Below are 25,561 nucleotides of genomic sequence, written 5' to 3' on the forward strand. Positions count from 1 at the left end.
ACAGGCTGTGATAGCTGTGTCCTATGTCATGCCTGTCCTGTGGAATCATTATTTTGAGCTGTGGTGTGGCCATGCGCTTCCATCTGGTATGCTACCAGATAGGTGTGTGTTATGTCTGTGCTTTGGAGTAATTCAAATCCTAAATTTCTTACAAAAGTATCTGCCTTGCTGCAGATGATGAAAGAAGAAAATGTGAGATTGTGCTACAACATAAAACAGAAGGAAATAAATTGCTGTACATAAGCATCTTCTCAATGAGAGCTTTTGAACTCAAGGTGGCAGTTCATTTCAGTGTGGCACCTTTAAGGACATTTCTTAGGTTTTTCACTGGACGAGTATATATTTAATGTTACCACGTGACAGTGTTTAATTGATTATACAGGGTGGAGGGGGGGAAGGGAAAGCTAACAAGGTTAAAGTTCATGGACATGGACCAATCTTAGCACTGGAGGGCCTATAGCCACTATGAAATATAAATTGATGTATGATTGGCCTCTTCCAAATTTTATCACATAATTCCTTCACACTGTGTGCTTTCAGATACACTTAGCAAAGAGGTGAAATGGCCAGACTCCATGTACCCTGACCTCCATATGCCTTATGCCCCATCCTGGTCCCTTCATTGGGCATACAGGGATGGTCAACTTGTGAACCTGCCTGTAAGCCTGTTAGTAGAAGGAGATGTCATTGCTTTGAGGCCAGGACAGGAATCATTTGCTTCTCTGAGAGGAATTAAGGTAAGTTGCTTGTCTTAGTTTCCTGGCCTTTCCTTTTCTTATTAATACTCTAAATCTCAAAGTATGGATGATGGGAATGTTTGATTCTTCTGACCTTTTAAATGCTTTGAAACTCCAGTTCAAAGAAAGTGCTTTGTTAGACAGCTCTATCTTCCCTAAAAACACTCAAACCCAACAGACTGGAGACACTAATGTGATACTGAAGCACTGTATCTCCATCATCCATCTTCCAGGTCAAGGGTTAAGTGTAATGTGCTGCTGATTTAAGTATAATAAATCTGTCCAGTACGATGATATGATATACAGTCCCTCTACTTTGTCTTATTTTTTATGTGGAGCAGTAAGTTTGTCTGTTTTGACCTTCTTACTACTGATTTAGTATAAAAGAAAGTAGCATAAACTACCTGGAATAGAAGTACATTAGCAAATCAATTAGAAGATCTATGCAAAGAGTTTGCTGCTTAAAGAAGCTCAGCAACAGTTTAAAGCTTGAAATTTACTTACCTTTGTTGTTAATTTTGACTTTTACTCCAAATGCTTTCAAACTAAGACAGCAAAGATTTCGGTTAGATATTAGAAGGAAGTTTTCACTCGGAGGGTGGTGATGCATTGGAACAGGTTGCCCCAGGAGGTTTTGGATGCCCCATCCCTGGAGGCATTCAAGGCCATGCTAGATGTGGCTTTGGGCAGCCTGGTCCACTGCTTGGCAACCTAGCAGGAGGGTTGAAACTAGATGGTTTTTGAGGTTCTTTTCAACCAAGGCCACTCTATGATTCTATGAAATGCTAAAATTCATGAATAACCAGGTGTGTTTTGCTACTTCTGAAGGCCCACAAGCATTTAATTTTGCTTCAAGTTTGAAGCAACAGTTTAACTAATGAATTTTTGAGAGCTGAGAGAGAACTGTGACAAATGTGTATTATCACTTGTGGTAGGAGAAATCCTGCTGGACTCAACCTCCTGTCCCCAGAAACGGGATTCCACTGAGGCCCCAGATGAGCAGCTTTTGGCTCTCTGAATTTTTTTTCTAGGATGATGAGCACATAGTTCTGGAGCCAGGAGATCTATTTCCACCTTTCTCACCTCCACCCTCCCCAAGAGGAGAAGTGAAAAAGGGACCTCAGAACCCTCAGCTGTATCGTCTGTTCCGTGTCTTGAAAACTCCAATAATTGATAATGTCAGGTGGGTTAAATACTGTGCTCAATGGCTTCACAGCTTATCTTGGTCCTTGCTGATGCCTTGTATCAGGAAAAAAATGAAATTTTACCAATCCAGCCCAGGAATTTCCAAATATGCTTTGCTGTGTCTTCTGTATTACCTAGGAATGCCCTAACTGTAAGATTCTTACTGTTTGTCTTCACTTGTCCTCCTTAGCTGATAGTCTAGACTGATATTTAAAAACATATGCATGCTAAGTATTACTGCTCATTACTTTCCAAGTAAATTTCAACAATGCAGGGAAGTCATAGATTTCATGCATTTGATGGCAGAAATTTGTGACCCCATTGAGATTATTTTAAATCTCAGAGATTGAGACTGAGGATATAGATTAATTGATAAATCTCTGGCCAGTGGTATCTTCTGTAACTCAGAGGCCAGGATCTTGAGGTAATTATAAAATCACTGCATTCATTTCAGCTTGAAAGCAAGCCACATTTTGGGGGGAAAAAAAAGATGTTCTCTTTCTTAAAGCTGTTGAGTCTTGGTTTCTCTTTCAAAGGTTCCCCTTCTTAGCAAAGGCTAAACAGTTTCTTATCTGAGAAAAGTGCAGGGCTAGGATCTTGTTTCCTAAAATTGCAAGCTGTTTTCCATTTTTTCAGGTGGTGTCTGGAAATGGCATTGTCACGTCCTGTGACAGCCCTGGATAATGAGCGATTCACTGTACAGTCTGTGATGTTGAAATATGCTGTCCCTATTGTACTGGTAGGTCTCATTTCAAGCCTTTGGTATTGAACACAGCTGTGTTTTGTTAATAAAGGTGAAGAATTTGCAGCCATCAACAAGAAATCGTGGCCCAGCTCTAATTCATGCAGCTGACGTGTACCTTCAGTAGTACAGAGGAGCAAAGATACTAAGCTACCCATCTGTGAGAGTGAAGAACTGCAACAGCAGACCAAGTGTATCCTTCAGATTTTTTTTCCCAGAGCTGAGAATGTTATAAGGAAGCAAAAACTTCTTCATTACAAGTACTAGTAGTTTGCTGATGGTGTCAATTCTGAATTGCAGGCTGGCTTCCTAATCACCAATGCTGTGCGCTTCATTTTCAAAGCTCCTGGAATTGCTTCTTGGCAGCATACTCTTCTTCAGCTACAGGTAAAGAGTGTGCTGAGATCCACTACACCTTTCCACCCCAAAGCACTGCTGTGGCAATTCCCTCCATCACCAACTTGCTTCATTCCATGACAACATCCTGTACATCCTGTACGCACTGCCTTGTGCACATCAGAGCACAAGAGCTCTCAGTGGTGAAGAACAATAACACTACTCTGTCCATTCCTTTTGTGCTGTTCTTTGTTTTCTCTTCCTCTCTCGCCGTGTATGTTTATATCCATATCTGTAAATACACATATATACGTGCCTATATGTATGTGGTATGGTTTTCTTTTAAACGTTAAGAGCTTATGCCAAATTCAGCAAAAAAAACCCAGCTACGAGTTGATGCAATTTATTCATAGCCTTCTTCATTACAAACTCTTAAGGGTATGTGCGTCTCCCCTTCTGTGCTTCTCCCTGTATTGTGTTGCTTTCAGTGCAAGCTGTCTGCGTACTTCCTGCTGTTGCCTTTTACCAGTCCACTCTGGTGGAAAAGAGTTTATATGACAGGTGTAACTTCTTGTTGTCTCTGTGCTTACTTGTGATTGGAGGTTTTATTTTTTCAGGTGAATGGAGTTCTGCCCATCCTCCCGTTGCTTTTTCCTGTTCTGTGGATTCTTGCAACAGCCTTTGGAGAAGCCAGAGTCTTGGCCCAGATGAGTAAGGCCTCATCCACCTCACTGGTAGGTATCTGTCCACATCAAACCATTGCAGAGAAAGGAGAAGTAGATGAGAAGGGCTCTATGAAGCAAGCACAGTGTATTCAGCACATAATCAAAAAAACCTGTTGGATCTTTGAGTGTCCTGGCTAGGTCATTTCCCTGCAGCACCACAGCTTTTTCTTGCACAGATGTTTCAGTTTTTCAGCTGGCCTACAGATACATTCTATATCCCAAGGGTGATAGGAAGATTCAATGATTCCCTAAATCTCTTCAGAGCATGTGCTTTTTATCAGCTAAATTTAATCTGTCATAGGAGTCAACATGGAGATGAATGTCACATGGTGGCCATAACTAGAGAACATTAAGCCATGGAGAAGGAATGTGATACATAAGATCCTTTGTTATAACCTGCGGGCTGAGCAACCCTTTCTTGAGGCTCTGGGGCTTGGCTTGCAGACCTAGCCTTGCCAGTGTCAGAAAGTAAGGCAAATTTCTGGTGACTGTTCTGGTTTGGCAAATGGAAATTTGGTAGTCTGATGGATGTGTGATCCTGAACTGGATATGCTGATGGGTGTCTCTTATTTTCTCCCAGTGGCAACATTGGTGAGGTGCACTGTGCTGTTTGTTGTCTCTGCTGATTTCTGCTAAGCCTGTGCTTGAACGAAGTTTAACTCCTTCATGTTCTTCCTTGGCCTCTGTGGTCCTGGTTCTGTTTTCTACTCTTTGCCCTATAGGTTGTACACGACTAAACTGGGAGGATGAACTCATGCTTCCCCCTCCAGTGGCATATTTGCACCTTTACCATCCCTTTTCAATGTTTCCTCCTTTCTACATTTTCCATCCATTCTCAGCATCACTTTGTTACTATCTTTGGAACCATCTCTTGCCCTACACATCTTGCTTTTTGGTTGGGAAAAGCCAGAACTCCTTAGCTTCCATACTTCATCATTCTCAACATATCCATTTTCTTTGTTACTCACATTTGCACCTGTGCTGAGTTTTTTTGTATCTTCTTGTACAGGCAACTCATTCTGTCCAACCAGCTTTTTCTGTGACATCTCAAACTCAATCCTCCATCTTTGTTGCTGCAGAAAAATCATTGTAGTGTGCCTTAGTCATTCTCACTCTTCACTAGGGAAGTGTACTTTTGGCATCTCTATTTCACTCTTTCATTCTCTCTCTTCTGTTCAAAATTTAAGACCTTCTTCCTTTCTAGTCACTTGACCTGTGTGACACATCTCTCCACCTTCTGCTCCCTCCCATCACATTGAAGCTCTTTCATTTTCTTTTCTTTTTTAAGGCCATAGGCAACTCTTATGACCAGTTAGTCATAACTGCATGGCAGATACCACTGGCTGCCTCAAAGGAGCCCCTGCCTCAAGTTTCATTGCTATGGTTGGATTATAACAGCATTCCTTTTAGAAGGGGATTTGATGTTGGTTTGAAAATATTCCTGCTGCTTTTGACAGGTTGTTTCAGTAATGATTTAGTGTTAAAAATTGACATTCATATGTGAGTGTTTTTGTAGAATCTGATTTCCAGCACTTGAAACTTAACCTCCTTTGTCTCATAGATTTAAGAACAAACCAATAAAGTTTCTGTTCTGTGGTAACTGCTCACAATTCCTTTTACCATCTCTGATTAAGTAAGCTTTTTAAACACCTTGAGTCACTGCAAGCATATCTGCCAATTCTCTAATATTTGTTTTGGCTTTCCTCTTAGCTTTCTCCAATGCTTCAGGATCACTGTAGAATTATGAATCTCCACAACCCATAAATATTCCAGTAGCAGTTGTGCTTGAGCTAAACTTGAGAATAGTTTGAGCTTTATGTTCCTTTGTTAGTACAACAAAAGATCACAGTAGATTTTTTTAGCTGTCGTCTTAAATGGCCAGCTTTTTTTTCAGCAAATAATTTGCAGAGTTACTGCTTTCTAAGCTGGAGTCTAATTTTTTTAGCCCAAATTTCATATTTTCTGCTAGGAATGCAGATTTATTTTTGAAGTGTTGCGCTGCATATTTTTGCTTGTTTTCTGAGCAGTCCATACTGTTTTGTAGAAGCAATCTGATCTCTTTAATATCTGACCCTTCCCCAGTCTTTGTATAGTATACAATCTCTGTCAGTAATGACTTTGTGTTTTATTTCAGGGTGTTAACAAAACACCTAGAATTTGTCCGTGGTTGAGCTAGTAACACATCCTACTGCAAATGATTATTTTGTTATCAGAAAAATGAATTTCTAATATATTTAGATACGAACCTTCTTATTCTGGAATTACTCTAGCTTTTGTTTGAAAACTAATAAAGCCTTTTTTATCAAGTCAGAGTTCCAAGTGTGCTACATCAACAGTATTACTTTTATCAGTCCAGTTTGTTATTCCATCCAAAAATATCACAATGATCATATACTTGTGTTGTTTGGTGCTGATTGTATTATTCCACTTCTGTTCTTTTAGTATGTGTTTTATATCACCTGCTCCATTATGCTGTTTGAAATCAAAGTCAGTCTGGGCTCTTGTGGTAACTTGATGTGTTCTTATCCTCATTAGGCATTGTCACCACATTAGGTTTCATCCACTGCATTAGGTCTTAAATCCATGCTTCAAACCTTGAAAAAGTAAAAAGTCAGCAGTAGCAGTCACAAATTTGTCTATTTTAAAAACAAATTTAGTTTCAGTAGCTAGTGTTAAAATGGAAAATATCCCATAGTCATTATACGATATGATCATATCACTGAATAATGAGTAATGATATTTAACACATCTGGTTTGCTTGCAATATCATTTGCAATTCTACTGTTTTCATCAAACAATGGATTAGTAAACTTGTTCTTAGTTTTTGTTAATTTTTATTTCTGTTTTCACTCCTTCTCAAAACCAGACATTATTATTATTTTTACTCTGGGACTGTTGCTTGTTAAATTTAAATAAAGTATTGCTAACTATTCCTAGTTTCCTAGTTATCCTTCATAGTTTTCAGTTTAAATTATTTCTAACCGATCTGTGTTGGCTTTTTACAGATGTTTAAAGCTGATTTCTTCTTAAGTGACAGATACATGCATTATTATTTGGGTTATTGTTTTTTTTTTATATATACAAATTTAATTGCCATGTTCATTTATGCCTATAAGTCTACTTCAATTTAAACTTTTTTTTTTTTCAAAATTACATCTTCTGTGGAATTCTTTTATGCTGGATGCACAATTTTTCAGTTAGTAAATTTTGCAGTGTAATTCCAAGAGCCCCATGGTAGTGCTCTGCAAAAAATAATTTCTTTTTGTTTCCTTTTCAAATCCTATTCACATCACCTCATTCCTTCAGCAAGTACCTGCTTTTGCAGTCACTCTCATCTAGTTCCTTTCTTTTAACCGATCTATGTAGTTAAGAAACAAGTCAGTCAATACTGACTTTCTATCCTAAAATAACCATCCAGGAAGATGTTCTGCTGGGTCTAATTGCTATTATTTTCTCTGTAGACTTTTAGATAACAGCTGTGTCTTCTGTGATGTACCAGCGCCAAGCATTTTGACTGTGCTTCACAAGTAGATAATGCCATAGTCCATTAAAGACTTAATTGCTTTAGAGAATTATTGATCTGTCTTGGTATAGTAGTTCTCATAGGGCAGGACTTTTGCTTTCTTCTCTCTAAAGGCACAGTACCTAGGGAAGGATCTTCTTCATGACATATTTCTGAGCATAATTATAGTAACTGGTCTCTTCTCTTGCTGCAGCTTGCTAAGTTTTCAGAGGACACTCTCAGCAGCTACACAGAGATGGTATCTTCTCAGGTACTATTATTATGAATTGTTTTCTTACATCTTTCATCTTCACAATATCCTTTCCCTTCCTTTCTGATCCCCTGCTTGTTCCTAAAGCCGTTTTTGCTTGTGCCAGTTGTCTGTTGTCACACTTTTTCTGCTTTAATTTGCTGTGCATGCAGGTTGCATGTCTTTCCCCTACACCTGCCCATGTAGACACTACTCTACTGACCACAAATTGAGGCACCTTTGATACTGAGTATACAGCTGTGCTTTTCTGAATATTGCAAATAATTTGAAATCAACTTTTTCTGTTCTGAAGAAAGTGCCTCTTTAAAGACTAATTCCAGGAGTAAAATAAAATTTTTATGGTGTGCGTCAGAAAGAAGGGAAGTAATTTACTTGTACCAGAAACACCTACTTCTCCAAGCCAAAACTAAAGAACAGTGAGAACAGGGGTCTGCATCAAGACCAAATGTGAAAAGGGGAGCATAGGATGTTCATGCAAAAAGTCTGATATTGTTTCAGAGGCTTGTTAATGAGCTTTAGCACACTACTAATCCTTTAAAATCTGGGGCAAATAAACATTCAAAGGAGATGTTTTCTGGGGGAGGAACTGCATCTGGTTACTCTGTAAATTGCATCACCCAGATTAAACAGGTAGGTGGAGGAAAGACACTTCACTACCTGTTCTGGCATTAAGATTCCCATTTCCGTAAGGAAGCAGATGAACTCCAAAAGCAATTAAAAGTTCTGCATACTGTAAGAATCAATTTATGTCCCCTCGCTCCTAGCTGCATAGAGGAGTGCACGTTGAGACACATGCTTTCTTTGTTGAATATTTTATTGTTTTTCTCTGCCAGTTCATCATTTAACTGAGCTATTTTTCAGGTATTGAAACGGGATTGATTTGAGCTCACCTTCCCATTGTAAAAGATCTACTTCTTTTCTTTTGCACCCATGTAAAAACTTTGCTTGCAAGAAAATGATTGAAATGAGTGTTGTTTTTTTTCCCCTCGTGTTAGCTCTTGCAGTGACAGCACTCTAGAGCAACAGCTAAAAAGCAAAAAAAATAACATTGTAAGGCAAACCTGGTTTTTCTGGCTTTAGTTATACACAGAGAAAAGTCTAGAGTTTGAATTGATTCCTGCCATCCAGGCCCCCTCTGAAATGTTTTTATGTGAAAGATATAGGGTGCCACCATGACATTTGAATTTTGCAAATTATCTCCGTCCTTCCATTTATTGCTACATCGATATGCTTCATTTATAACGATGCAGTAGTCAGCCCACCTCAACTTCATTTCCAACTTTGTCACTTCCCCAGTGACTTTACCCAGTTTGCAGTGTGATTATCTTAAGCGTAAGGCAGGGCCTCACATTCCTTACTCCCAGGGGACAAGAGGAAAAAATACCAAGAGGTACCAGCTAACTTAGTCCAGATGAAATCCCTTCAGAATCTCTTCCTATGTTTTTGGATAAGCAAAGGTAGTTTCAGTGAATTCTCAATTCAGCAATCAAAATTTCTGTTGGTATCCTTTGTGGGAAAGGAATGCCTTCCCTTGAGAACAACAGCACCATATCAGTTAACAGGTACTCACAAAGACTGATGTTTATCTTACAGTGTATCACTGTGTTGAAGCAGAAAGCAGGTAATGTCATACTTCTTCCTTCTCTCCCCGTCTTCTCTGAATGAGTCTTTAATTAGATGATGTTCTGTGCTTCCCTTGGCAGGAAATGATACGCTGTATCTGGAGCCACTTCTTATGTGTTTTAAAAGGCAAATCTCCAACACTGAGCTTCACCTCCAGCTTGCTCCACAGTCTGGGATCTGTCACTGTGAGTACTGTTGGGCTGTCAGGAGAAGCCTTAAGTAGATGCTTCGTTTGCATCGATCATGTAGTCCTTGCCTGAGCACAAACTATTAGTAATCATGATGGATGGGAATTGATACCCCTCAGGTATCTTGCAGAAAAATCTTAAAGCTATCATGTCTAAGCAGCTTACTGACAGGCTAAAACAATAGTGAGAAATACTCTTTGCCATCCAATATGATACCAGTATGTTCTACAATCTTCTCCTGCTAACTCTTGAAACAGGTTCATTAGTTGCTTCCTTATCATGGGTTTCATGCCTGATTTTGCAGTCCTAAGATAAAATTGGTATTAAACAACAAATCAGTCCAGGTAGAATGGGGAAATATCAGATGCTGAAGATTCTTAAGATAGAAGGTTGATGAAGGAGAGACTTATCTGGCCTCCTACATGTTTATTCAACTTGATGATATTTGCAACTGTGTGTGAAGGCTTAGATGTTTTTTTCACTAAAATTTTGCATTCTTGGGGGTGTTGTGGGACGTTCTAGGTGCTCTGCTGTGTAGACAAGCAGGGGATTCTCTCCTGGCCAAATCCTAGCCCAGAGACTGTTCTGTTCTTCAGTGGGAAGGTGGAACCACATCATGATAGCCATGAAGATCTGACTGATGAGCTCTCTACACGGTCCTTCTGCCACCCTGAGGTGGACGATGAGGTGAGGGATATGTAACCCACAATGCAACATGTTAGTTGTAAGCATAGTATGACTGACATACACAGTTTGGTATTACAGAAGGGTCTCTTTGCTTGTGCAGAAGTCTTGTGACCATAGTTCTTTGCTTATAAGATTAAGAATCTATGAGGATGAGATCCTCTTCTATAGGAGTCATAAAAGAGCATTTTTTCTTCCCTTTCTCTCTGTCCCCACTTCTGCACATTTTGCATATTAATCAAAAGTTGTTCATGTTCAACTGCTGAATCACCACTGTTCATTTTGTTGGTATTTTGCAGCCCCATGAAAGAGATGCTTTGCTCTCTGGCCCTTTGGCAGACACAGTCCATGTGACTAATGAGCAAGAGAGGAACAATTGGTCTAGTGACCCTGCAAAGGCTCCCGATGCCCATGCCCACCGAAAGCCAAACAGTAGAAGCAAGCATCCCTCTGGTTCCAATGTGAGTTTTAGCAAGGACACAGAGGGTGGAGAAGAAGAACATACTCAGGTAAGACATATAGAAGGGGCACACAATTAGTCTTTTGTAGATCTACAAGATAGACGACCCTGTAGAGTCTTCTATTTGCAGAATTTGAGAGTTCTCTGAGGGATTCTGGGCTCAAGCTGTAATCACTGCAGCTAACTAGAATTTGTTGGACCAGATTGCTGGTGACACTGAGGTGCTGGCTTGTGAGGCTGAAGACTTTGTATGTGACTACCACCTTGAGATGCTTAGCCTGTCCCAGGACCAACAGAACCCCTCTTGCATCCAGTTTGATGACTCCAACTGGCAGATACACCTGAATTCCCTCAAGCCTCTGGGTCTGAATGTACTGCTCAATCTCTGCAATGCCACTGTGACAGAACGCCTGTGCCGATTCTCTGACCATCTCTGCAACATAGCCCTCCAGGAAACTCACAACGCCGTGCTGCCTGTCCATGTGCCCTGGGGCCTCTGTGAGCTTGCCAGGCTAATAGGTAAGAAGAATTCAATTTGAATCAGTGCTACCACTTAATCCTTAGAAAGGATATGCAAAATATTTTCTCAGTCCTAGTTTCTGAGAAGGTAGAATTAAGGAAAAAATGTCATCAAGGATATTTCCATCAAGCCCTGTCTAGGTTTGGTATTTTCCTGGCTCGAATCTGCAGTTTTTGTTCGGGGACAAGAATAGCTGCTAATGGAAAGATAGATGCTCTGTCTTTACCACAGTGCTTTACCATGAGAGTGGGTATAAATGATGTTGTGTACCTCTGCTAATTTTATAGATGGGAAAACTGAAGCACACAGGAGGTAAGATGCAGCACTAGAATTACAATCTGAAAGCTTTTGAATTCAATTCTGTGCTTGTTCTTCACAGTTCCTTTCTTTAGTGAATCAAAATCATAAAAGCTGTAATTACTAATAAATTCTAGTCCTTCTGAATATTTTTCATCATAATCTTGGAACATCTTGGCGTAGGTGCTCTGTGAGCACAAATTAATCTACCTATTGCTGGGGAAAGTCAAAATGAGAGCAGGCATGATAGATGGCACAGAAGTAGGAGATAGGAATATTCTTTTGCTTTGGTTAGTGTCTAATTTTTTCCTCATATTCATGTTACAGGTTTCACACCAGGTGCCAAAGATCTTTTCAAGCAGGAGAATTATTTGGCCTTGTACCGCTTGCCAAGTGATGAGATGGTTAAGGAGACAATGCTGGGAAAGCTTTCATCAATCACCAAGAGAAGACCACCCTTGAGTCACATGATTAACCTGTTCGTGAAGGACACCACGACCAGTAAGGCTGCCTCTTCCTTTGTGTGTCTACCTAGGTTGGGAAGACCTTTTTCCCAGAGAAACTAAAAAATATTCAGGAGCAGCTTGGAGACTCCAGCTGGTGATAGCCTTGCTCTGCCTATGATCAGTACAGAAAAGTTCAACAAACCTAAATGATCAGTGCTATGGAATACTGAAAGGGGGAATTCTTCTCAGCCCTGGATCATTTCAGGATCATGATTTTTTTTTTTTTTAATTGTCTTAGCATTTGACAAGTCTGTTTTCTGAGACCAGATAGCAGAGTAGTACAAAGTAGATTTTGAATAGTCTTCATTTTGTTGGTGAAACTGATACTGCACAGGTTTGAATATTTCTCAGGGTATTAACTAGTGATGCTTATCCTTCTCATAACACAAATCATAAATCATTATTAGTAAGTTGTACAGTATAGTATATTACATGTTCTATTTCTATATTACATTCTAATAAGAAATCACAGAAATCTCAGACAAACCCATGATGATCATGAATGAAGCCCCTGAGGCCATACTGGTTTCTCCACTCCTACTCCTTCCTATTCCAATAGGAATGGGCTAGGATGGAAAGGATGTGCAGATGGGCGCAGTGAGGTCTAAAAGCACCTTAGCAAGATTTAACAGTTTGCCAGCAGAGGTCTTAGTCTCTTAATAATACCCTAAATTGACTGAACTCAGCTTTCTGAAATTGGAGTTTGTTCAATATTGAATCTGAAATACAGCTACTATATTGGCCCAAGATTTACCAAGTAAACGGGCTTCTCTTACTTGTTTCTTCTTAAACTTGTATCTTAATTTATGTAAGAGCTTTTTTGTTTGTCCCTATAGCTGCTATCTTGCCTTTGTGAGCAAGAATTTTTCTGATGCTGATACTTAGTGTAGATGAAAACCTTCAGTGTTGCCTCATTTCAACTCCTTATCCTCAATTTTAAACGGTTTAGTTCATAGGCTGGAGCTCAGACGAATACATGTGTGACCTGGATTATGCTGTCTAGAGTAAATTTGAAGGGGACTTTTGCCAGCAAGGTTATTTAACCACTGGGGCACTTCTCATGTGATAGTTTTGGTCCTTGAAACTTTCTAAAATGTGTGCAACCAGAAATAATGGATTATGCAGATATTATTGCATGAAATCAAATGATTGTGTTTTCACTGAGTCCGACCAGAATACTGTAACTAAGCTCTTCTGATTCAGTATTTGTGAAGAAATCTTTGATTCCACTCACTCCCATGTACATAAGGGATGTACATAAATTGACGACTGTAGCAGAAATAGAAGGTATGTTCCCTTAGTATACCATTGAAATACATGCCTTGCCATCTGGCAGCATTCTTCCCAAATCGTTAGTAACCACATGGAAATGAGGGGCTCATGTGAATTCTCAGCAAAGTAAAATGGCATGATACTGCCTGATTTCCCTTGCTATAGCTGCATTCTTAGCTTCTTTTTGCTCTCATTGGCTCAGCTCTAGAGGCCTAGTTCTTTCTAATGAGTACCAACACTCATGAATGGGTAGCTCTCTTCCATGTCCTGTTCATCTGTTCTCTCCTTTATGCCAGAGAAATTTTGTCCTTCATGTTCATGATTTAGAGAAGAAAGAGGCTGAGCTAACATTGCTGGCAATGACAGCTGAATGAGTGCCCTCCAGTTTATAGGACATGATGTCACTGTCATCTGCCCCTTAGAGGAACTGTTGTGTGGCGTGCTGTTGACACTGAATGGAAATCATATGGGAAAAGATTGCAGTTGCTGTCAGATACAAATGTAGGTGTGTGCACTCGTGTTATGTGCATGTTCTTGCTCTCTGTCCGGGGCATAGACATTCCATGAATGTCTTATTCTCTTTTTCCCAGCAAGGACTATCTGACCATAGGACCTAGGTGGGAAGGATTGTTTATGCAATAAAATTAATGCCATACAAGTACTCCTTCATGTCCCTGAAACAGGCTCCTTCTTTCATGCACAGTTCCTATTTGTCTTGAAGGATTGTTACTCTGATAAACTTGGTGCGCAATGACTCTTTGTAGCAGAAAGTAGAGAGCTGCTATGTTCTGGAAAATTCTCTGGTATTCCTGAAGGTCCCTTCCATATTTGTGCAAGTGTGTTTTCTTGGCTCTTGATTTCAGTAGCTAGCTTGAGCATTTCAGCAATGCTTATATTCTTATGAGAAGATACATACAAAAATATCTTTTTTTCTGTTCCATTGCATGCAGGAGCAAGATTTTTTTCCCACCTTCTGTAGGAGTGGGATTGTTAATACAATATAAAAGAATAGAAACTGATCATCTGCCTCACATTTTATTGCAGCCTTGTTCGAACTTCCAGTTGGACAAGTAGCAGCTGAATACATTATTCAATCTTGAATAATTTCTTGAAGGGGAACTGAGGACTTTATGTAGGAAAACATGAACCTGGAGTGGATCAAGGAACCACTATTTTAACAAAGGAGCAGTTAGTATGATCTCTCTTGCCTGGGATCCTGTATGTGTGTTGCTGACTCATTGTTTACCTGTATTTCAGGTACTGAGCAGATGTTTTCACATGGGACAGCCGACATCATCCTTGAAGCCTGCACAGACTTTTGGGATGGTACTGATATTTACCCCCTCTCTGGCTCTGACAGGTGAGCATCCTTGTCATTTGATGCATTTAGGGACTGCAGTTAAATTGCAGCGGGAACCCGGTTGCTCTGTATTAAAAGCTATTTAATAGAAGCTTGAAGTAGGTTATGAACATAAGTTGTCTCTGCTTATAATTAATTGTTATAATTATAGCAGTATAAGAGATGAGATGTCAAGAAGTAACCTGACTGTATGACTAAAACATTTCGTACTGTATCTGTTGACATAGTATCCTCTTAGAAGTGGACCATGACTGTACCATGTAGCAGAATGATGAATTCTAATCAGATCATGTGATGGTGGCAAAGAATTGTTTTTGTTGTTCAATAAATGGCTTATATATTACAGGAAAGTGATCAATTCATCCTATGTTGACACGTTCAAACCAGTCCATCATAATGCATCACACCCTTTTAGTCTTGTATCTGTTCAGTATCTGGCAATGTCTGTTGCATTTTATCTATAGGATAAATTTCTGTTCTTTCTAGCAGAACAGACAGACTAGGAATGTTTAGTTTTATTGAATAGCAACCAATGAAAAATACCATGTATATTCTAATTTGTTGCCTTTATGAGTTCAACATAGAAAAGGAACTTTAAACTATTCTAGTGACTAAATATTGTCTAAATGTAGACTTGAAATACAGCTTCTGGGACCCACACTATGAAAGGGAATAGCAAAAAAGTTTGTTACTTAACTATCTGCTGTAGATATTACTGTCAGAGTTGTGAGTTCCTTCATGTTTATCTTATACAAATAAACTCTGATTAATTAGATTTCTACTGTCATGCAGTAAAGTCATCTGTCAGTCACATAAAGCATATCATTAAGTGTGTTCAAAGTGTGCTGTGTTCATATTCATCAATCTGTCCAATCAACATCCAGCAATGCTCACCACTGCCTCTGTTGGAACACAGCCCTGTTCCTCACAGAAAATGTTTTTCCAGCTACCCAGTTGGTGATTTCTGTATCAAACTATTTGTACATTGTCAGAAATGCAGCACATTTCTGCTAACTATGTTTTTGTCTCTTTCATACAGGAAGAAGGTGTTAGATTTCTACCAGCGGGCCTGCCTCTCAGGGTACTGTTCAGCTTTTGCATACAAGCCAATGCATTGTGCCTTGTCCTCCCAGCTCAATGGCAAGTGCATAGAACTGGTGCAGGTCCCTGGACAGAGCGCTATCTTCACATGCTGTGATCTGCCTGGGACAACCCCCATCAAACAGAGTAGTAGGAGGAATAGCTGGAGTTCAGATGGTATGTATGTGTTTCCTATTCTGTCTATAAGAAGTTCTTCTACTAGGCTGGGTGCTTTCTTTCTAATTAATCTAGAGCAGTAAGAACATTGTTGCACTAATTAAGCAATAAGGGTGTCTGAAATAGATGCATTTCCAGAACAAGTAATGATGTAGCAGCTGCTTAGTGTGATTCTGGTTTGGCTATTGAAGCTTGTGTATTTTTTTTTGCCTTGCAAAGTCTGTTTCTTTATGCAGGCAATCATGAGTCAAGACTTCTGGGTATTTTGATGCTTAGTATGCTATCTGATGGATTTTACGGAAATCACTTGTTTTTTCAAAGCAACTAAATGTTTGAAGGTGTATGACTACTCTCCCGTGATGGATTTTGCTGCTGTGCTGAAGGATAAGGTTCCCAGTAGATGTAGAATTGTACCTCTCCTCCAGAACAGCAACTGAGAAATAAGCACATACCGTTACATAAGGTGATACAGGAAATTCTTTTGTAAGACTAACCTTAATCTGTTTCTGCCTTGGTCTCCCATTCTGTAAAATGTAAGTAATAGGGTTTCCAGCAGCTGTGAGGCAGTAGTGACTGAGTGTTTTCAAAACACTTTTCAGTCTCACCTGTGGCAAACTTTGTGACTGTATAAAGTGTTTTATTATTTTGTTCCTCATGCTGTATCCAGCTCCCATTTACCACAGTGATGATGGTGAAGGAACACTGTCAAAGAGCCTTTGCGGGCCCTCTGGAAGCATCTGCAATGTCTCTGAGGGGAACATGACCCAGTTCCTCTACATCAGCTTCCTGTACTCTAAAGCCTCTTTGCCTCATCCAGACTTACCATGCTTATAAACACAGTATGATGTATTTAAAATGCACGTGCGAACATTATGCAGCACATATCCTCTACCTTTCTGCACCAATTTCTCGTGACTGATCCTTGTCTTCTGTTTTGTTTTTTTTCTTTACATGCTATTTCATACTCTTATTCTCATGTGTGGGGATGTTCTGAAACTGCTTCTGTGATTGGGTATGCTGGAACAAATGGATGCCTCTTCAACTTTCCTCTGTGTGTGTGTGTGTGTTGCATGTTTCTGTGTCTGGATACCATGTCCCTACATACTACCTTAATGGCCTCTCCCACCTTGTGTATTGTTATCTGATGTACATCTGGTCTCTTGTGTCTCAATGTGATTGCACGTTGTTTGCATGCCTGAAGAAGGGATTGGGGAAGTGATGGAGAAGGAGGACTGTATCCAGGCTCTGAGTGGACAGATCTTCATGGGAATGGTCTCATCTCAGTATCAGGCCCGTCTAGACATTGTCCGCCTTATTGATGGATTGGTCAATGCCTGCATTCGTTTCGTCTACTTCTCCCTGGAAGATGAACTCAAAAGCAAGGTAAGCTGTCTTTGCTGAAACCCCTAAACTTGTATATCCCAGCTGTCAAACTGGAGGGTTTAGCTCCTATGCAATCTAAGGGTAACGTGATTCACTTCCCTAGTAGGTCCCGAAGGTACTTACACTCCAGTATGGCATTGGTCTGCAATACCCTTCACGTGGATAGCTACACTAAACTCTTTTGCCTGCTCTCCTCTAGGTGTTTGCAGAGAAGATGGGTCTTGAGACTGGCTGGAATTGTCACATATCTTTAACACCCAATGGAGATGTGCCTGGCTCTGAGATCCCTCCTTCCAGTCCCAGCCATGCTGGCTCCCTGCACGATGACCTACATCAGGGTGAGAGTACTCCACCTAATCCACTTTGAATGCCACATGTTTCTAGAATGGTTCCCTTAAACCCATTCATAGGGTTCTGTTTCCTCACCAGATATCTGATCCTTTAGATTTTGAGCACAAAACAAGATGGGCCTGAGGTGTGTGCATGTGTGAGTGAGAGAGCCTTACGTTTATATATACACTTATAAATGTATATATATATATATATATACATACATTTATACATTCCTACCCAGTCAGTGCTCTAGCTGTTGGAAACAAGCATCCTTCTGTGCACAAATTGCCATGCTTTTACAAATGCTCATTAGTGATTTTGGTTCTTGCTAATATGGTGGTTAAACCACTGAAAATCAGTCTCTTACCTGTTAATTAGTCTTCTCTTACTTTGAGCAGGCTTCCATCACTCTCCTCTTCTTCTAAAAAAAAGAACAGAACAGATAAACTGTCATGTATTAAAAGACCAGAGACTAGGCTCATATATCTACTTCTGCACACATTAATCATCTGAAAAAACTGCATCTTAGACGATTGAGGGGGATCTAAGTGTTGTTAACCTAGAAAATAAGGCTTCACATTTCCTGGCTACTGCAGTGCTGTGTGAATATATCATGTAGTTAGCACAAGAGTGGCAGAGGTGGGTTTGGGCTTACTGTTTATGCTGTCTCTGCTCCAGTTTCTCGAGATGATGTGGAGGGGCTCCTGCTAATGGAAGAGGAAGGGCATTCAGATCTCATCAGCTTTCAGCCAACAGACAGTGACATCCCAAGCTTCTTGGAAGACTGTAACAGGGTGAGGCTCCATTTCCCTATACACTCTGTGCTATTGTCAGGGTCACTATAATCATAACAGCACATTGGGGAATTCATTTTTTAAGCCAATTGTTGACTGGTTCATATAGGTTGGAAATAGGGGTTGGGATTAATGATAATCTCTCAGTTAATCACTTTTGCTGAATGTATTTACGTATATTTTCTCTGGATTTTAAGGGGGGAGATAATCACCTGCAGAGTGGCTTTGAGAGGCTCATCTCAGTTTGTCTGGATCCCCTTGCCATGTGCTGGGGAAGGAGTGGAAACATGCCAACACTCTACATAGACAGAAGAAACCTCTCACCTCCACCCATGAGCAGTAGTAGCTGATGCTGGCCAGCAGTCAGGGTGTGGGACATGTTCTTCCTGCCAGAAACTGAGACATGCTCAGCATAGGTTACAGAAGTATCTAATAGATACAGATTTATAAAAGTAATCTTTTAAAAGTTTATAAAAAGTGGGCTGTATTTAGGAAGCAAAATCCATTCCCTTGCTATGTAATATGGCTGCAACTGAAGTAGCAGGTATATGAGCTGGGAGACAACCCATATTCCCTAACCAGATTCTCCACACAGATAAAAATTCCTTACAAATTCTTGAAACAGATGTTGTTTCCTTTTTTTTTTTTTCTTTTTCTTGGGGGGGGAGGGGAAGGAGGGAGTTGTACTGACATTACAAACCCTAAAGGACTGCACAGATTGCCTGGTACATCAGTGTAGAACATCAGTAGGAAGACGACTTCTAGTGGCCTGGGAAAGCCAGCTTCTGTCTGCATTTATCCTGGGTGTCATCATTATAATTTCAGAAATTCCTCATTGTCTACCTCCCTCATACATACACTCCTGCTTAGTCTCCTCTTTGTCTTTTTCAGGCCAAACTTCCACGAGGGATCCACCAGGTCAGACCTCACCTGCAAAACATTGACAATGTGCCTTTGCTGGTGCCCCTCTTCACAGACTGTACCCCAGAGAGTAAGTAACACAGAGCCTGGGTCTGTCCTAGAACTAGGTGTAATTACTTTCCCCATGCACATGACTCTTCTGGGTGTGGACATTAGTGAATAACATAGAACAGAACAGAAATCCAAAAGGGTATTTTAATATTAATGACCCTCTATTGCTACCTGAGGGGAGGCAGATCTTTGTTTTAATACAACTTTCCTTAGCTACAGAAATGGGCTAAGAGTCACTTCACTTGCAAAAAAATAAGAGACACAAGTAAACATCCACAATGCTACTGCTTTTTATGAAGGGTTATCAGTGTGCTAGGAGACGATGATCTTTGCTTGCAACCTTTGCTTCCTTATGTAACTCAGAAATCACCTCCCAGAAGTACTTTTCTTTGGCAGTTACCATGGCACCACTTGCTGCTTTGCAGTTTTTGACTGCAGAGACCAAAAAAGACAACATTTCTTTTTCACCGAAACACTGTTTTATCTAAAGAGCCTCATTGCTCAGCTGGCAAATATCTGTCCAGTCTACAGTATAAATTCCAAGCATCATGATGATTTGACATTTTCAGGTACTTCTGGGCACAGTTTAAAGGAGTGCCAATGAGAATCAGTTACAGACCAGTCTGCCTAGGTGCTCGGTATATTTAATCTTTCTCGGACTGAGGTGGCACTTCCCCACTTCATCTAACCTCTTGCTGTTCCGCAGACCCAGGTGCACGAAACATTTAAATTAGTTGTTTATATAGGCATCTGCAGAGAAGGAGGGTGTTTTGTTTTCCTTGGACTCTTCTAGAAAACTCTAATATCTACAGAGTACTGTGCACAGAGCTACAGAAGAAAAGTCAGATCAAAAAGCAGTTTTGATTTAGAGTCCTCAAGAAGATGTTAATAAAAAGATCGAAGGCTTAGAGGTAGGGCTGGGATTGGAGTTACAGGGACTTGCTCTGAGCAAGTCTAAGCATGGTGTGCTTCATTATATTCTTTTTATTCCTTCAGACTTGGAACAGTAGTGAATTGCTGCAGAATTTGAAATTGTGTATTACAGGTTTGAATTAAAGTAAATTTAGTTTCTGCTGTTTTCTAGCAAGACCATCTGATGCTGATGTCATTTGTTTTACACAACCAGGATATACCTAGAACTCTGGCCAGAAAGAGACATGCTAGAGGTACAGATCTCTGGGTCACAGCATTGTGAATCACAGTTCAGTTCCTTCAGTAGGCAGATAAAAGGGCACTTGAACTGCAATTAATTACCAATCTGTTTGTGCCCTTTGACTTTGAATCTGACTACACACGAGGAATACCAGCAGGGGTCATTTTAAAAGATCTGTCTGCTCACTATCCAGACTAGAAAGGGTGTGTAAAACCTACATGCTTAATGAGATAATGCACTTTCTCCTTCTGTCCCCTTGCAGCCATGTGTGAGATGATTAAGATCATGCAGGAGTACGGGGAGGTGACTTGCTGTCTGGGAAGCTCTGCCAACCTGCGGAATAGCTGCCTCTTCCTGCAAAGTGATATCAGGTAGGACAGGATCCAGAGTCCTCTTTTGCCTTGGTGTTATACAATGCCCAACCATGGGTCACAGCAGACCTGGGGACTGTCAGGAGGATTGCTTTGTCTGTAATTGTTAGCTGGGTGTGTCACTATAAGGGACATTTGAATGGTGTTGGGTGGGATCCCATTATTTTTGAGTTGAGTGACTGCTTAGATTTGTTGATACAGATTCTTCTCTGTCTTTGAAAGGAAGCTGTTACTCTTACATGCTGAAATATTGCTCGCCAACTGGAAATGCAAAAGCTTCCTGTTTGCGCAAAATAGTGGCAGTGCCCCTCTGGATCAACCAATTTGTTGACCTTGAGCCACACATCCAAATATATTCATTATTTCTCTGGGAATAACTGAAAGCCTAGGATGATTGATCCTGAATTGATATCTCAACGAAGGACTTCATTACCAGCAAGGCAGATAGGGGTGGCATGGCACAGCATGAGTTTACAAGCTGGCCTGCAGTGGAGAACAGTTTCTCCTTTGGGATGAGGTATTTTACTAATGCTCCTGTGTTGTCCATACAGTATAGCACTGGATCCTCTTTACCCATCCCGCTGCTCCTGGGAGACCTTTGGCTATGCCACCAGCACCACCATGACTCATGCCTCTGATGAGCTCACCCCACTACAGCTCTCAGGACAGCTCAATAGCCTGCCTTGTTCCATGTCCTTCCGCCAAGAAGAGAGTACCAGCATTATAAGACTTATAGAGCAGGTGAGCCAGACATATCCCCTTTCTAGTTTTCTCTATCTTTGGCCCACCCCTTTCTGCCTGCAGCTCATGAGGAGCAAAGCCAAGAACCCATGTGAGCATTCTTGTTGAATTGCCTGCACTGACCTGCCAACATTAACTGTGCTTGGGTCTCCTGTCATTTGTGCAGAAAGTATGAAAGATTCTTCCTGTCTGGCCCTGCTGGTCCTAAGTATAGAGAATGACTTGGGAATGGTGCCCTGTGGTACCACAACAAGAAAATAATTCAACTGAATGAAGTATAAACTTCTTGAGATTCCATAGTTGGAAAAAACACATACTATAGTGAGGCATTACCCCAGAAAATCCAGGAGGTTTAAACAAACCTACCCCTTGGTTAAATTCTGTCCTTCCATCACAAGCTCTGCATCTAGGCAGGATGCCTCTCCTTTCCTGCAGGCTACATGATCTGCCCCTGCCTGGTGTTGGCTGATAATTGCTCCCATCACAGTGAGGGCTCTGAGGGTTTGTGCTTCCTTCCAGGCCCGGCATGCAACTTATGGGATCCGCAAGTGTTTCCTCTTCCTGCTGCAGTGCCAGTTGACGTTGGTCGTCATTCAGGTGAATCCTGGCCTGACTGGGGACAGTATTTAGGTCAGCGGACAGGGGTGCTGGCAAGGATAATGGGTGGCTGCAGCAGGGCAGCCTTGCAAGATGGGGAGATGGCCTTCAAGCAGTTTAATACAGCATGTTTGGAAAAGTTACAATCAAGACTATAAGATCGCAGTCTACTCCCCCTTCTCCTTGACTCTGCTACAGAAGTTTCTCTCCAACTCATTTTTCCTTGGAGAAAAGCATCCCCTACAGCATCTGCCTTAGCAGCCCAAAAAGTATGGAAGGACTGTGCAGCAGCCCACTAGTTACCAGATTGCACTAGTGTTCTGTGGGAGGATGGTGGCACCTGGGGGTAACGGGGCTGTCCTAGCACTGCTCACACTCTTCACTCTGGACTGTTCCTGTCTAGTTCCTGTCCTGCCTGGTACAGCTGCCTCCCATCCTAAGTACCACAGATATTGTGTGGCTCTCTTGTTTCTGCTACCCACTGCTCAGGTGAGTCTGTCAGGCAGGGTGGAACATCCTGCTTTCAACACCTACCACACAGACAAGTCCCCCAGCCTACTGTGTCTATGAGAAAAGGAAGTGACATCACCCACAGCATGCTAAGAAGGCTGCAAGGATTAGACTAAGTGCCTTCTCTGACAAAATGCTGGAAAATACAGATAGGAGTATTTGTGTACTGCTGGATAAGCTCTGCATGCTATCTGAGAGCTTCTTTTATCTTATGGTTTGAGCTTTCATCTGAGAATAATTTCCTAATCCTGATTCTGCTGCACTGGCTGGGGTGTGATAGAAAGCATAGGGCATTAGGCAAAGGCCAAGGTGCCACTAGTCAGTTTTCCCTATCACATAGTTACAAGTTGCCTCTCTCCGTTTGCTCCTGCCATGCCTGAGAAATTCAACAGCACACACATGAAGGAGTGGGATACGAGCACAGTTCAAGTACTCACCATTTCAGTGCCAATGTTCCAGTCAGAGAACGTTCTTTAGTTTCAGATGTTAGCCCACAAAGCAAAAGATTTGGTGCCTGAACTCATTAATGAGAAACTAACCCTCCTTTCTCCAGCATTTCACTCCTGGGCAAGCCTCCCCACAGCTCCATCATGACCATGGCAACAGGAAAAAACTTGACTTCTATTCCTAAGAAGGTAGGTGGCCCATCGTATCAGAATGTTTCCCCCCTCCTTCTCTTTGTCCACACATTGATGCATAGCTGAGAACCTGTGCTAACATAGGCCTTCCCAAATAACTCAGTGTACTGATCTGTGGTATAAACAATCCTTATTAAAACTCTGGTGTGGACACAAGGGGAATCTCTTGTTGCCCACATGCCTACAGAGCAGATTCACAGTGCAACATCCAGAAACTGTACTGCAGCCTCTGATAGTTCATGTTGGGGACCTTGGGCCAATGGCATGCCTGTGTCACTCTACTACCTCTCCCTTATCCACAGACTCAGCACTACTTCCTGTTCTGCTTCCTGCTGAAATTCAGCGTAACCATCTGTTCCTGCCTCATCTGCTTCGGTTTCACACTGCATGAGTCCTGCAAAGAGGTGAACACTACCAGCCTCAATCTCACAGCCTGCCCCTCCATTATGCTGCACAGGTGAGGAATCAAGTCTGGCACTGTACACCCCTTGCTATTTCCAGGTACAAATGATCCCCCTCTAACAAGCTTCAGGCTCTTACATGAACCAACCTTAATGTCTTTACAGTGTTCTTCCTAGCCTTGACAATAATATCTTTAGGGCAAAAGCTGGCCTTGTTCAGTGTCATGTGGTGTCAGGATGGCCGATTTTTCTAGTGAGAAGCTGACTCCAATCTCACACCCAGTTCTCCCAACTATCAAAGCAAAATGTGGCCCTAGAGGAAGCAAGTCAGACAGTAAGTTCCTACTGTTAAATTATTTCTTGTGTTCTCTCATTTACTAGCAATGCACATGGTGCTCCTGACTGGTTTGGGACATTTTCCAATGTTCTTCTTGTAGCCCAGAAGCTCACAGCTGGCCTGATTGTTTTACACACAGGTGAGTCCTTATTCTCAGCACCCATCTCCCCAGCTCTAGGAAAAAAACATGCATCTTGTGTTTCTTCTTGTGTCCCCACTATGCACAAACTCCATTAGAAGCAGAGACTCTTATGGCCTCCTGACAAAAACATAAAGTCCCTTATATTACGGTAATCACCCTAACAAATATAAGTCAGCACCTTCAGAGTTGATTCTGCCTTTTACCTGCTGGTGAAGTGCTTATTCTCTTGCATCAGAAAGGTATCCTCTGTCTTTGTGTAAATTAACTAGCAGGGTTCTAGAGCTCTTCAGAAATATGCCTCACCATACAAGTCCCTCTGTTCCTGTCAACATCTTATAAAGAACCCTCATTCCTTTTCCCAATCTGTCTCTGTAGTTTTCATATCCATCACCCATGTCCATCGGACTAAGCCCTTGTGGAAGAAGAGCCCCCTCTCCAACTGGTGGTGGACGCTCACTGTGGCTATTGTGTGAGTATCCCCAGGCCCTTATGAGGGATTCCAGAGTGCTGACGGGAGGAGGGCTCTAGACCTTCTCCAGCACCAGATTACTGACACAGGAAAATGGTTGCATGCAGCACTGGTTCTGCATTGCTGAACTTCTGCAAGGTGAAGTATCCCTGTTGTGAATCTGGAGATAGTTTATCTGGGCCTGAATCCTGATGTATAGATCCTGGAAAGTGTTTTAGCTCTGCTGAGAACTTGCTGTGTCTGTTTATGATCTTAGATTAACGGGGCAAGTAGCACAGACCCTGCTGGACCTGAAGCTCTGGGAAAACCTCAGTTCTCCACTGACTTTTAAGTACATTTCCATCTCTCCAGTCTCATGGCTCCTGGGTTTTCTTTCCTTGATCCTGGTGGTTATCATCAATGAGATTGTCAAGCTGCATGAAATAAGGTATGGGAGTAGTAGGGAAGATGTAGACAAAGGGCTGGATCCTTACTGCAGCTTAGTCTTGAGCTGCAGAGAAATAATACACAGAGAACAGGTGGGGAATAAAAAGGAAAAGGTGATTGCGCTGTGTAAATCACCTGGCTATTGTGTGCAAGCTCATGTTCCAACTCTCAGAGAGGAAGTACAGAGAAGGAAAGAGGATCAGAAGAGGGCAGGGACACTGAGACCAAAATTCCTTATCTCCCACCAGTGAGAGGAAGACAGCCAACATCTGTGAGATGCCTAGTGTGGCTTGGAGAGGGCTGTTCTCTATATCTTGTCTCAAGAGGGACAGGGAAGCACTGAATCACAGTAAAGGAAATAATGTCTTCACACAGTGCCTGGATTGTGGGATGCATTTACATGGAAAGTAGCTGAAACCAAGAATTGGCAGGCAAAGTTCTTCCTAGTACAGGGAGCAGGTAGAGCTGGGAGTTAACACTGAATGAACAGCTTCCATTTCTGTTCATGGGAGGGGTTTCTGGACCTTTCTGCACTGTGTCTGGTGGCCTTGGAGACAGGACTTTGCTGGTGGGGGTAGGTGTGACACCATGAGTTGCTCTCCAGATTTGACTCTTCTCTCAGTACTGGA

General features: G+C 41.4%; 1 protein-coding gene across 3 annotated transcripts in view; it reads left to right on the forward strand.

The window, feature by feature from the left end:
- The window catches only part of TMEM94 (transmembrane protein 94), a 47,069-nt gene that overhangs the window by 18,071 nt on the left and 3,437 nt on the right, over nt 1–25,561 (forward strand). For all 3 annotated transcript variants that reach the window (XM_031598617.2, XM_090122206.1, XM_090122207.1), the window contains 26 exons: nt 541–737; nt 1,769–1,920; nt 2,559–2,661; nt 2,965–3,051; nt 3,618–3,734; nt 7,442–7,498; nt 9,202–9,306; nt 9,832–9,996; nt 10,293–10,502; nt 10,657–10,972; nt 11,598–11,771; nt 14,306–14,408; nt 15,448–15,665; nt 16,867–17,048; nt 17,248–17,386; nt 18,060–18,175; nt 19,067–19,166; nt 20,563–20,671; nt 21,223–21,412; nt 21,932–22,009; nt 22,413–22,498; nt 23,073–23,154; nt 23,460–23,614; nt 23,940–24,034; nt 24,413–24,506; nt 24,763–24,933. In XM_031598617.2, coding sequence (XP_031454477.1) covers nt 541–737; nt 1,769–1,920; nt 2,559–2,661; nt 2,965–3,051; nt 3,618–3,734; nt 7,442–7,498; nt 9,202–9,306; nt 9,832–9,996; nt 10,293–10,502; nt 10,657–10,972; nt 11,598–11,771; nt 14,306–14,408; nt 15,448–15,665; nt 16,867–17,048; nt 17,248–17,386; nt 18,060–18,175; nt 19,067–19,166; nt 20,563–20,671; nt 21,223–21,412; nt 21,932–22,009; nt 22,413–22,498; nt 23,073–23,154; nt 23,460–23,614; nt 23,940–24,034; nt 24,413–24,506; nt 24,763–24,933 — 3,601 coding nt within the window. The remainder of the gene's footprint in view (nt 1–540; nt 738–1,768; nt 1,921–2,558; nt 2,662–2,964; nt 3,052–3,617; nt 3,735–7,441; nt 7,499–9,201; nt 9,307–9,831; nt 9,997–10,292; nt 10,503–10,656; nt 10,973–11,597; nt 11,772–14,305; nt 14,409–15,447; nt 15,666–16,866; nt 17,049–17,247; nt 17,387–18,059; nt 18,176–19,066; nt 19,167–20,562; nt 20,672–21,222; nt 21,413–21,931; nt 22,010–22,412; nt 22,499–23,072; nt 23,155–23,459; nt 23,615–23,939; nt 24,035–24,412; nt 24,507–24,762; nt 24,934–25,561) is intronic.

The sequence above is a fragment of the Phasianus colchicus genome, chromosome 20 (assembly GCF_987193195.1).
Source record: "Phasianus colchicus chromosome 20, bPhaCol1.hap1.1, whole genome shotgun sequence".
Taxonomy (NCBI): Eukaryota; Metazoa; Chordata; class Aves; order Galliformes; family Phasianidae; genus Phasianus; species Phasianus colchicus.